General features: G+C 49.3%; 1 protein-coding gene across 1 annotated transcript; it reads left to right on the top strand.

The window, feature by feature from the left end:
* Nucleotides 1-8,743: 8,743 nt before the first annotated feature.
* LOC120706517 (probable indole-3-pyruvate monooxygenase YUCCA11) lies at nt 8,744-13,358 on the top strand. Its single transcript, XM_039991196.1, has 3 exons — nt 8,744-9,463; nt 11,985-12,347; nt 12,731-13,358. The coding sequence occupies exons 1-3, from the start codon at nt 8,840-8,842 to the stop codon at nt 12,950-12,952; spliced, it is 1,209 nt and encodes a 402-aa protein (XP_039847130.1). The 5' UTR covers nt 8,744-8,839; the 3' UTR covers nt 12,953-13,358.
* Nucleotides 13,359-13,650: the final 292 nt, after the last annotated feature.

The raw sequence follows: 13,650 nt of genomic DNA on the forward strand, positions 1-13,650 counted from the left end.
GCTAAACAAATTCAATTTGTTAGACAATGAGCATACATAACTTAAAATGAAATATGAGAGTCTTGAATCTAAAAATAAATCATCATCGGATAAATCTTTTCCTTGCAATATTCCTTGTGCTATTCCCATTGTCAAGGTAGATGCGTCGACCTCTTGTGATCTAACCCCTTGCAATGAGGATGTGATTGTAGAAACATGTGATGATCTCATTGCTAAGGAAAATGATGAGCTCAAACAAGAGGTGGAAAGGCTAATGGCGGACTTGAGGCGGCTCAAAGGAAAGTACACTCAAGAGCAAGTCCAACCTTCTCAAGATAACACCTCCACGGCCGTGAAGAAGCTTGACAAGGGAGAAACCGTGACTTGCTTCAAGTGTCACAAAGAAGGCCACAAGTCCTACCAATGCAAGGAAAAAGAGGGCCAAGCAAAGGGCAAAGAAAATGGCAAGCCCAAGAACTTGAACAAGAGCAACAAGGGACACAAGAAGGCTAAGGAGATCAAGAAAAACACATCTCCATACTTGAAGGCTTCATACATATACACCAAGCCCACCCACAAGAACAAGCAAAAGAGCAACCACTACATACTTGAAAAGAAGAAGAATGGTAAGGTGGTGGCTCATGTCATGGGGTGGAGAACATATGGATGGAACTGGCCTATTTGGGTGCCCAAGGATATTATTCATACCATAGATGGCTCTCAAAAGGTTTGGATCCCTAAGACTTAGGCGCCAAACAAGGGTTCGGGGAATTTGGAGGCTTGGCAAGGTTTGGGGTACATGAGTAGGGATGCATCATGCAAAGTTGGATTAAAGCCAAGTCATGGATTAAAGATTAGTGACCCAAATTCCCCTCCCCTACATATGAGGTAATGAGCAAGGTAAAAGGATGATCTCAATTTCATTTGATATCCTTCATGCATCATTGTCGCTCAATGCCTCTCTAGGAATGCATGATCTTATCTTTACAATTGGTATTTACAATTGGTATCTTTTATTTGATATGCTTTCCTAGAAATTTTATATGGTAGTTTGCTTGTACTAATAATTATTCTTGAAGCATTCTACATGAGCTTAATCTTGGTGTAAAATGCACCACTCTTGCATGGCACATGCACTTCAAAATGGTACCACCTTCCACAAATAAAATCTTACAAGTGGTATCTCAAATTCAACAAATGTATGTTGTTTCAATTGGTGCCATGTTTTTCAAGTTGTAGAGTTTGATCCCCACTATGTGAAATACAAGTGCATACATTTGGTTAGGTGATTCAAACACTATTGCACACATTTAGGGGGAGCTAACTCTATAGCTTGTGTCTTTGTGAACTAACATTATTTCAAGGTGATATTTGTTGTAGTCACACTCCCTTAGTCCATATGGTAATACACTCAATCCTTCGATATCAAGATGATGCACATTGCAATTAACCTTACAATTGGTATCAATTGATCAAGAAAGATTGGACAAGGGAAGAAGACCAAGCCATAACTCCCAAAGGTTAAAGAGATAAATGATATAGGGAGGCATGGTTAGGTAAAACACCTCTCACCAAGTTAATTCTTTTTGCTACTAATGCTCTTTGTTGCTAGTGGTTATGAAGCTTTTAGGTGTTTGATGACAAAAGGGGAGAAATGTACCCTAAAAGCAAGCAAATGATGCCATTAGCAAGGGGGAGGAATGGAAAATGCAATACAAAAGGATGCATGGTGGTAGGGGGAGGTACTTAGTCAATATGGGGGAGAAGTGCAATTTGATGATCCCATGGACTAAGGTACAAAATTTTCATTGCTCATATGGTTCAAACCACACAATTGTCTTACATTGGCCACAAGCCATTGTTTCACAATTGCTATCAAGCCGGAAGCATTTCGTCCTATGGGCTAATCAAATGCCGGTGGTTTTTTTAAAATGAGCATTGAAATGTCATCCAAGCAAGCTAAGTAGTTTCTAACTTTTTATTATCAATTTCATATTCTTGCAATTCATCTTGCTTGCTTTGGTTGTGTTGTCATCAATCACCAAAAAGGGAGAGATTGTAGCGAAAATGGCCTCTCATGCCATATTTCAATATAATGTTTTGGTGATTGATATAGACAACACAACACTTAGACTAATATGATTGTTAAGATGACCATTCTCAGGCTTTTAGGTTCAAGTGATGACAAAGAGAAGATAGGCGTAGCTAGGCCCTGAAACCTCTTCGGTCCAAAGGATTCGAAGATTGAAGAAACCAAGTCAAAACTATCAAGACAGAGATATTTTAGTATCACTGGTTGAACCGACGCTAAGAAAATTACATACGTCGGTGCATTGACTTGAAGCACGTCTGGGAGTTTTGGTAACACCGGTTGAACCGACGCCAGGAAAGTTGAATACGTCGGTGCAATGAACTCAGCAGCTGAGGCAAAATCTCTACACCGGATGAACCGACGCTAGATATTGGTGAACGTCGGTGCAGTTGTCCAGAGAGTTAGTTTTTCAGCAACTACACTCACCGGTTAAACCGACGCTGCATCGGTTGATTACGTCGGTCGATTGAGGTAGCCGTTGAAGTATAACGGCTAGTTGGGAAATGCACTCATCGGTTAAAGCGGTGATGACAAAAACGGGAGCATCGGTTTAACCGGTGATAGCGCTTTTTGTCAGCCTTTTTCCAACGGCTAGTTTGGGGTGTGTGGGCTATATATATGCCACCCCACGGCTCATTTGGTAGTGCTAGAGACCAAGGAAGTATACAAGAGCAAAAGATCATCTCCAACCACCTTAGAGCTTCATTGTACATCATATAGGCTTAAGCACACTTTGTGAGAGTGCTTAGTACTTGTAATAGGGATTAGTTCTTGCGAGAGCTCCCTTGAGAGAAGTCTTGCTGCGGCAAGCAATCCTTGTGATCCGTCGTGTGACCCTCTGACTTGGTGTGGAGTGGCAACGACACTTTGTGCGGGGGAAGAGGAGACCCCCTCCTTGTTGGAGAAGCTCTGTAGTGGATTTTGGCTGGGTGACCGAGAGAGACGGTGGCGGTGCATGAGACTCGGTGTCTTGTGGGCACTTGCCTTTGCTTGCCGGCATCGCCTTGGTGGCGTAGTGCAAGACGGTGATCGGAAGAGCCTCGGTGTCCCGTGGACGTAGGCGTTTGTGCCGAACCACGTTACATGACCGTGTCTACTCGGGAGTTTGCATCCCTCTTGCACTTACCTCTTTACTTACCATATTATGTTTTCGCATTTACTTTATCTTGCGTGCCTTTACTTTCCTAGTTAGTTTGTTTAGGATTGGCTATAGGTTGCAAGTATTTTAGGGTAAGTAGAAAGTAGCAAAGATAAACCTTAGTCATAACTAGCATATATAGGACGTGTTAGGTTTATCTTATGCAAGTAGTTTGAGCCCTAGGTTAAAAAGCGATTAGCGACCCTATTCACCCCCTCCCCCTCTAGGGTCGGATACCCCGGTGATCCTTACAACCGCGCTTTCCAGTAATGAGCTTCTCCACAAATGAAGAGAGTCTCCACATTCCCTGTACAATGTCGTTGACGCCGCTCCACACCGAGCCGGAGGGTCGAAGACGTGCCGGCGAGTCTCCAAGACTCTAAGAGGCCGGTTCACCGAGACACAAGACTGGGCTTCACTCAAGCATAGTTCACAAGGCACTGCACCTTGCTTTATCTCACTCTGTCATGAGCTAGCCTAGCACTAACACTCTCAAGAATGTGCTAAGGCCTTCATCAGAGTATGTGTGACTTCTCTCGCCTCGAACAACCTCAAATGACCCGAGGTGAGGTGCATATATAGGCTAGATAGCCACTCATAGCCGTTACTAGCCGTTGTGCTAAAACTGCACAACGCGTCAGTTAAACCGAAAATCGGTCACAACCATCGGTTTAACCGATCACACTAAACTCGCAGCTAGCCATTGATCTGACCATTGAACTCCAACAGTCTTCTTTTGCTGATGTCATTGCATCGATGGGTGTCGGTTCAACTGGTCTTGAAGGCTTTGTCCATGCGCCCTTGACATGTTTTCTGGACAATGCAACTATCAATGCATCGACGCCTTCTTATGTATCATCGGTTTAACCGGTGCTATAAGAGTTTCTTCACTTGACCGCAACATTGCACTGAGCAATTCAATTTGTGACCCGACGGTTTAACTGGTCATGCTGACCTTTCCAACTCTTGATCTAGTTGCAACTTCTGTTGCACCGACACGATCTTCATACTGTGGGTTTAACTGGTTGGTTGATTTCTGCTGCACTTTGTCTAAACCGTCTCGGCTGTCATTTGAACACCTCAAATATATTCTCTGTGGTTTTTCACTATAATTTGGACGTCTTGATAGTGAGTTGGACATCTTGGATATGGTTTGGACAACATCCATGAGACCTAAAAAACATACAAAAACTTGAGCTCACAAACTTGTTAGTCCTATTGATTATTTTGTCGCACAATTACTAAAATCACGAACTATAGCCTAATAGAGCCATGTTACTTATTAGCTTATAGATGTCCACCATACCGCGCCCAACAACCCCACACCTCGCCCTCGGCGTTTGCCTCCCCACACCGGACGGCCGCCACACCGCGCCTGACAACTGCCACAATGGGCAACCACCCTCCCCGACCGATCGTCCTTACTTGGCTCCAGATGGCCACCTCCCGGGACCACGACCACGCCACGTCGGACGTCCACCACATAGCGCCTGATGACTAGAGGTCAGTTGACAAGCTATAGAAAACCCTAGCTATCCATTTTCCTTCCAAACCTGCCACTGCCGCACGCTCCAAAACGCTGGCGCCCGCGCCTTCGTCTCCCAACACTGCGGTGGCCGCGCGAAGCACTAAAATTTCATGCCCGGACCTAGCCAAAACCTGCAGCCCCCCATCCAAGCTATTCCTATGCTCAAAAATCCTCCCGTCATCTCCATCTACTTACTTCTCGAGCCCTTTCATCCATCATGCGCCGGCCGCCCCCATCAATTCGTCGACTGCCGGTCGTCGGCCACCTGACCTTGTCGTGCGCTGGCCACTGGCCCTACCTTCGCCGACCACCTGACCCTGCCTCCGCCAGCCGCCTGGGCTGGCCGCACCACCCAAATCCATTGGCTGATGGTCAAACGTTGATTCGGTCTTTGCCAGCCATGCTGTAGTCGGCTTTGGGAGATTGTGGTGTAATGCGGGTGAGGCCATGACCCGCCACTACAAATGCATTTCTAGGGATGAGCACATTACCTGCCCCTACAAATCGATTTTTAGCTGCACGAACTAAAAATACATTTTTAGTCGCCCCCTAGAAATTCTTTTTGTAGTAGTGGAATACTCGTTGTTGCTGAAGCGAACTGCGTAAACCGCATCAACGGATTGGTAACTTCCGATCCACATGTGTTTCTGTCCTCTCACAGTCTCACTATTGGGTATTTGAATGCCCGCCTGCCGAACCCGCCCCTTGGGCATGCAAGTATCCATTGATACCAGATCGGATCACGAGAAACAACCCGGATCATATCACGAGAAACAAGAACATTTCCATGACAAAACAAAATGCTAGTTGCCGCGCGTAGGAGGGGCTGAGGGGGGCGCAACCGAGGAAGGTGGAGGCAAGAAGAGCTTACGCCGAGGCTGCTGCTGGTGTGTGCGCCGGGGAACGGAAAGGGGAGTTTCGGTGGTAGGAGGTGCCATGGGAGGAGCCAGAGGTGGAAGAGAAGAGTCTAGGTCACTTACTACATCGTCCCACCGAACAGTTGACACTGTTAGAGATGAAAGTGGACGGAATGATATGGAGGAAAAGAAAAGTTTCTTGGATGGTCCTGAAGAACTTTTAGAATTTTCAATGGTATAGGAGTAAAAAAGAATTTTTACAATATTACACAGGTGAAAGCCTCTTCTTTTTCTCCGTTCCGTATTCTTATTTCTGTTTTGTTAGAGCTGAGCTACCAAATTACGTAAACTAATTATTAGTTGGGTGGGTCTGTATATATATACCACTGCTACAGATTCGGCCTTTTATCCCGGTTCCAAACTGGCTTTCGTCCCGGTTTTGGAACCGGGACATGGCTTCCGGGACAAAAGCCTCCCGGGTGGCAGAACCGGGACAAAATATCCCTGACGTTAAAATTTTTTTTGCACCCCGCGGGATTCGATCCCAAGACCTCTTGCCTAACATATGGTTTCGTTGCTAACTCATCTAAGTAGTACATGTGACTCAGTATAGAATAACTTCCTTTTAAACTGTCACGGGAGGGGCCTTTTGTCCTGGGTGGAGCCACCAACCGGAACAAAAGGGTCACCCTTTAGTCCGGATTGGTGTTACCAACCGGGACAAAAGGGTTAGGCCTTTTGTCCCGGGTGGAGCCACCAATCGGGACAAAAAGGCCGTTGGACCTAGGACAAAAGCCACATTTTATCCCGGGCACAAAGGCAGCCGGACAAATAGCCTGGAACAAATGCCTGTTCTGTAGTAGTGTACCAAAGTATGACTATGAGACCAGTGGCGGAGCATGAAGCAAAATGTGTATGTGTGTGTGGGGGTAGGGGGGTTTCATTTTTAAGATTATTTGAGCCAGTATATACAAGAATGTGGTACATAAATAAGTCTTGAACCTAAACTACTTACTGATAATTAAGGTCACGATTTACAGAATACGAATGACATGGTCTATAGTTCGAGACCTATCATCACATCCCTTATTTGCATTTATATAACCTATAGAGCTAAGACTTGTTAAAAGTCCTTGATATCTATGAAATCAGAAATTATATCTTTTGTCCATTAGTGTTACATTGATACCAAAAAATAGATTTGCACGGTTTAGTTCTTCTAACATATGCAAAATGGTTGAGAAGTACTCCCTGAAATATAGGGCGTCCTAGTTTTTTTAGATAGACTATTGAGGTAGAGAAAGTGGCATAGAAATAAGTCTTGATCCTAAACTACTCTACTGATAATTAAGGTCACGATTTACAAAATACCAATGATATGGTCTGTAGTTCATGGAGACCTATCATCACATACCATATTAGCATTTATATAACCTATAGAGCTAAGACTTGTTAAAAAGTCCACTCTCTATCCTTAATATCCATGAAATCAGCAATTATATCTTTTGTCCATTAGTGTTATATTGATACAAAAAATAGATTTGCATCTTTTATTTCTTCTGACATATGCAAAGTGGTTGAGAAGTACTCCATCCATCCTGAAATATAGGGCGTTCTAGTTTTTTGCAGACGGATTATGGAGGTAGGGCAAAGATGCATGTACCTCTTATTAATTAGTGCATTGTTCGGTTAATCAATTGCTTAATTTTTAGCTCTCGCACCAAAACTAAGGAGATTAGAATATATTTTTTTTACTCCCCGACCCACCGTAATTGATTTCTTTACAAAGTTAGTACCAAAACCAAGGAGATTAGCATATCTTTTTATCCAAAAAAATTATATAATGCTTACATTTAGGTACAAATTTTAAATTCTCTAATATTTTACGTTCGGAGTTCTACCTAGCAGATTTGAACCGTGAAGAGAGCAATAGCATCCCGAGGGTTACCACACTGCCGGTAAGCACATGCAGATCGCGAATCCAATTTAACACTCGCTCGCTCGTTTCAATTCCAGCGATCGGTTCAACATGGCTCCGCTCGGCGCGCTGCTTGTTCCCTTTCCTTTTTTATCCCGCGCGGCCGCGCCTGCGTTTTATTTTTCATTTTCTTATTCGCGTGGGGCCCGCTCGATCTGGCGTTATTAATTCATGATGGCGATCTCGCCTCTTATATATTAGACACAAAATTTATATATGTTGTGTACCAATTATAAGTTATGTGCAAATCTTTTTATGCATATCAATAAGTTATTAGGCAGAGATTATTGCATATAGTTTTTGTGCATAAGTTATGTAGGTAAATTTGTATCATGTCAATAAGTTTGGCTAAAAGATTTTTTGTATTTATATTTGTCATGAATAAGTTATGTACATAATTTTGGTTAGTCAATAAGTTAAATTGCAAGATTAACTTTTTACATATCTTTCACATAAGTTATACGCATAGATTATTGATTGTATCTAATTTAGAGATATAACTTCATAGAACAACATTTTACATGTCAAGTAGTGATGTAAAATGCTGAAATGGTTTTATAAATACTTTTTCTCCAAGCAGTTAATAATGCTCATACTCACCAAGTTGGACGATAATATTATAATATATAAACTTTTTTTAGTTTAATTTTTACCAAAGAAGCAGCATAACTTATATAATTTTTAGAAGTTACGAAGCGGATAAAGGAAACGGGAACTTCATGGGGTGGTGCGCTATCCCCTCCAGGCGGTGTGGTGGGACCGGTGGGAGCTTTCCAATCGAAATTAAGCCAACGCGAGAAAGAAAGCTAGAAAGGGAATGCACACCGATTGAAAAAAAAGGAAAGTTAACATCTGTCCGAAATCGCTCGCTAGTCCCGACGCGCGCTCGCTAACTAGCCAGACCGCAGATGCAGATGCAGGCATTCGACACCGCAGCAGGCCAGCGGCCATGACAGGTGCACCAGAAAATCCAACGCACAGCAGGTAAGGTCCCTGACGCGTGGCCCCCGGGACCAGCCAGCGGACGATCCAATTCAAGGCATCCTATGGAGGCTGCCACGTGGACCCCGCCGCCGCGAGGACCCTTCCACGGCACTCCACCTGACCCGCCTCCACCCACTTCCCCGTCCCGTCCCTATAAAACGCCTCTCCAATGGAAAAGGGCAGGGCCAAATTAAATCACTACTTGCCTTGTACTCCTCTGTGCTCTCTCTCTTCACGGGCACTCCCTCCCTCCCTCCGCCTGGAGCTCGATCGGGGCAATATAATGGCGGCGGCGGTGGAGGAGGAAGTGATCATCGTCGGCGCCGGGCAGTCGGGCATCGCGGTGGCGGCGTGCCTGTCCCTGCGCGGCGTGCGCAGCCGGGTCCTGGAGCGCGACGACTGCGTGGGGTCGCTGTGGCGGAAGCGCGCCTACGACCGCCTCCACCTCCACCTCGCCAAGCAGTACTGCGCGCTGCCGCACCTGCCGCACCAGGACGAGGCCCCCACCTACCTGTCCCGCGACGACTACGCCCGCTACCTCGACGGCTACGCGGCGCGGTTCACCGTGCGCACGCGCCTCCGCCGCGAGGTCCGGTCGGCGCGGTTCGACACAGGGGGCAGCGGGCGGTGGAAGGTCGAGGCCGTCGACCTCGCCACGGGGCGGGCCGAGGCGTACGCGGCGAGGTTCCTGGTCGTGGCGGCCGGGGAGAACGACGAGAAGCTGGTGCCCGAGGTGCCCGGGCTGGAGGCGTTCCCGGGCCCGGTGGTGCACGCCGCCGAGTACCGGTCGGCCGAGGGGATGCGCGGGAAGGCCGTGCTCGTCGTCGGGTGCGGCAACTCCGGCATGGAGATCGCCTACGACCTGGCCGTCGGCGGCGCCATCACCTCCATCGCCGTCCGCAGCGAGGTCAGTACGTACACCGCTAGGCGCTAGGTCGATCGACCATTCCCTGCCACACTGAGCGTAGACAGCATGTGCCACAGCGTGGCGCCGGGCTTGACAGCTAGCCCAAGTGTGCTGCCTCGAGGATGGCCTTGATTGGTGCATCCGTGGCGGCATGCATGCAGGGTTACTGCATGCGAATCCCTTGTCCGGTTACTGCTCTCGGCTCATATCCATCCATACCCTCCTGTCTGCGAAGCTAGCAACATATCCCTACTCGCCTTTGGATCCATGTGTGGATGGTCCCTAGCTATCCGCCTATGATATATGTAATTATATTATGTTTTATGTATATATAAAAGGATGAGTTTTATCTACACTCGCTTGTAGCTACACTCACCATCAGTATACCACAATATATACATATTTCCACATACTCATTTATTACTTTGAGTATGTTCATACGCTTATTCTAAGATACATCAAAGGTACATACATGAAAAATTTCAAAAGCGGCCCTATTTTTAAATAGAGTAAAATGCACGGCCGGCCCCTAAACTTGGCAGCGGGTGTCATCCAGGTCCCTAAACTCCCAAAATGCACATCTGGATCCCTAAACTTGCTAATTGGTTCACGTGAGGTCCAAATGACCGTTCCCCATGTTAACCGCCAGCGTGTCAAGCTGACTGGGCACCTGACATGTGGGGCCCACATGGCCGACACAGCGGCGGCACGGCTTCCCCGCCGGTGCGCGTCCAGCCGGCGGCGCACCGGACCTTTTCCGCATCCAGGGCAACCTGGCAGCGCTGGCGTGCGCGGAGGCGTGCGCAGGGGCGGCCCGCGATGGGCGCATGCCGGCGGCACGGCAGGCGCGGCGGTGTTTCGGTGGTGGCGGCGTCGGGATTGAAGGGGGAAGAGGCTTAATTGAGGGCGGAGCGGCTCCGGCATGGCTCGTGGAGCGGCGACGCGCATCTCCGGCGGGGCGGCGGCGGCCGGCGCATGGAGGCAACCGCCAGGGTCGGGGACGACGGTGGCGGCCTTGTGCAAACGAGGGCCCGAGCAACGGTGGGCGAGCTCCGCCGTCGTTCCACCCTGGATGGGTGCACGGGAGCCGCCGCGGGCATGCTCCGCCCGGGACGGGCGCGCAGGAGCCGTCGCGGGCGTGCTCCGCTGCCACTCCGCCCCGGACGGACGCGCGGGAGCCGCCACGGGCAAGCTCTGCCGCTGCTCCGTCTTGGAAGGGCGCGCGGGAGCCGCCGCGGCCGAGCTCCACCGCCGCACGGCCCCAGACGGGCACAAGCTTTTGGAGCGGCGGCGCATCTCCGACGGTGCCTCTCCGGCGGTGGCGGTGCACGCTCGTCGGGGCACGGAGTAGTGGCGGAGCATGCTTGCGGCAGCTCCCGCGTGCCCATCGGCGGCGGAGCGGTGGCTCCTGCGCCCGCGTGGGGGTGGAGCGGACAACGGAGCTCGCCGGTGGGAGGAGCGGCGACTGAGCACACCTGTGGGGAGGAGTGGCGGCGGAGCACTCTCGCGGCAGCTCCCGCGCCCGTCAGGCGAAGTGGTGGCGGAGCACGCTCGCGGCGGGTCCCACCCATACCGCCGGGAGCCGAGCGATGCTTGAGCATGCCCGCGGCAGCGCCCCGCTCGCTCGCTGGGGCGGAGCGGACGGCGAAGCTCGTCCGACGGCATGGTTGGGAGGAGGGAGGTGCACCTGACATGTGGGCCCCACATGTCAGGTGCCCAGTCAGCTTGACACGCTGGCGGTTAACATGGGAAACAGTGATTTGGACCCCACGTGAACCAATTAGCAAGCTTAGGGATCTAGATGTGCATTTTTTGGGAGTTTAGGGATTTGGATGCACCTGCTGGCTGCTGCCAAGTTTAGAGGCCGACCGTGCATTTTACTCTTTTAAATATACTATTTGATTATACCTTAGTATTAGTATATAAAATAAGTATGTTTATATACTCTATGTATGGTCACATTCCCAACATATATCATCATAAATATTCTAGTATGAACCCATACTCCGCATACATACTCTTCGTTGGATCAGATACGTCTATATCAAGAGATACACATGTAGGAGTAGCTTAAAGCGAGTGTAGAAAAAAAATTTCCTATATAAAGTCCATATGATATAACGTATATATATAGTAAATAGCATGATGCATGTTTTTATAGGGAGCAGTAACATTCTTCAGGTTGAGATCGATTATTTGTATCGAGGTTGATGACTATAACAGTAGTACTAGTACATGATTTAGGTAATCTGTTACATCTACCTCAAAACTTCATCAGTGTGCAGTGGTCGATCGACGTCCCCGTTCCGCTGACACCGCCCAGCCGCAGGCCGGGGGCCCAACCAGCAGTTAGGCTAGTTAATTATATGCTGTAGGCTTCTTCTAGCTAGGCTGCTCGCGATCTCGAGATCGATCGACCCCACAAGAAATTTGTAAACTAACCGAGTTGGTTATTAATTTGTTTATTGCTGATTCGAAACCGATCTCCATCGACTGAGACGGCGTGCAATCATGCATGCAGCTTCACCTGATGAACAGGGAGATCTGGAACGTGGCGATGACGCTGTACGGGTACCACGTCCCGCTGTGGGTCATCGACAAGCTGATCCTGCTCATGTGCGCCGTCGTGTTCGGCGACACCGCCCGGCACGGCCTCCGCCGCCCCGCCGTGGGCCCCTTCACCATGAGGCACACCACCCTGGCCTACCCCGTCATGGACGTCGGCGCCTACGCCAAGATCCGGAGCGGCGAGGTCCGGGTCCTCCCCGCCGCCGTCAAGAGCGCCCGCGGCAATGTCGTCGAGTTCGCCGACGGGAGCCGCTACCCCTTCGACGCCATCGTCCTCGCCACCGGCTACCGGAGCACCGTCAGGCGCTGGCTCCAGGTACACACGACTACACACATGCAGCTGCATGTAATGGACGCATGGCCAAATTCTTGTCCAAGCAAGCATCCATGGCTCACTTTTGGGCCGGGGCACCGTATATGCATCATGATCTGCACTGACAAAAAGCTAGCGTTGCGCATTTGCATCCGTGATGATCACCCAGCTGTTTCCGTGCATATGAACATGTGGTGCGTGCGTGAGACTTTGCCGTGAAGCAAAGCTCAGACCGGCCGGCCAGCCTCATCTCCTTGCTTGCATGCTCGCCCTAGCTACTTGCAAGTTGCAACGATCTTGCATTCATGCATGGCCTCAGTTGTTATATAACATATATATTATGTATGTATCTTGAGCTGATGATCTGGTCGCGTCGACGATTTCAGAGCGACGACGGGCTGATCGGCGACGACGGAATGGCGGCGCGGAGCTACCCGGAGCACTGGAAGGGGAAGAACGGGCTGTACTGCGCGGGGATGGTGCGGAGGGGCATCTACGGCAGCTATGAGGACGCCGAGCTCATCGCCGGCGACATCAGCGAGCTGCTGCGCCCCAATAAGAAGCAGGACAAGGGCGACGGCGCCGCCCACACCAACGGCTCCTGCTAGCAGGGTCTCATCGAGCACTCGATCGCGACCGTCGGATGCGTGCGTGGGCAACGGGCTGCCTTGTATTATTTATACTACTATATAATATAGTAGCTATCTTGTGAGATGCGTGTGGATGCTAGCTGCTCGCTAATTAAAAAACAAGGGCACGCAATAAACAGCAACAAGATGCTGTCCACGATCGGTCGGTTAGGACGACACTGTATGTGCTGGCTGGAGTGCAAGCAAGATTTATTTGTTGCATTTTGTAAATGGTTGGCATACGTGAATAAATCCGCTTGAATCTTTGATTCGGCCACGGTGTACCTAAGGGCAGTTCCAATGTAGAAACTAGAGGGTGGATTCTATACTGATGGTGTGTCAAGAAACTATCTTTCATAATGCAACATTTGTATGCTTGAGTCCAGATAAAAATTGTCCAATTATTCACATTTTGTCTTTACGAGAGTCACCGGATCCTCTGCTCCACCCTGCTCCCGCTCTTCTTATTCCTGGTAGCAGCGTGAGTAGCGGCAAGTACGTAGCAAGCCGGCAGGCGTAGGCAAGATGCAGCAACCCCACGCGAGTAGGAGGCGGCACGAGCTGGCGAGTAGTAGCGAGCAGCAAGTAGCGGGCCGGCAGGCGTGGGCGAGACGCAGCAACCCCACGCGAGTATAGTGGGCGGCACAGGCTGGCGCGCAGCGAGTCGCAAGCCGGTA

The sequence above is a fragment of the Panicum virgatum genome, chromosome 5K (genome assembly GCF_016808335.1).
Source record: "Panicum virgatum strain AP13 chromosome 5K, P.virgatum_v5, whole genome shotgun sequence".
Taxonomy (NCBI): Eukaryota; Viridiplantae; Streptophyta; class Magnoliopsida; order Poales; family Poaceae; genus Panicum; species Panicum virgatum.

Excerpts from the sequence above, each read along its gene's own strand:
- LOC120706517 (XM_039991196.1), top strand. The coding sequence starts at position 8,840 with ATGGCGGCGGCGGTGGAGGAGGAAGTGATCATCGTCGGCGCCGGGCAG. Across the intron at positions 9,464-11,984 it reads CCATCGCCGTCCGCAGCGAG|CTTCACCTGATGAACAGGGA; the intron begins GTCAGTACGTAC and ends TCATGCATGCAG. Across the intron at positions 12,348-12,730 it reads CCGTCAGGCGCTGGCTCCAG|AGCGACGACGGGCTGATCGG; the intron begins GTACACACGACT and ends CGACGATTTCAG.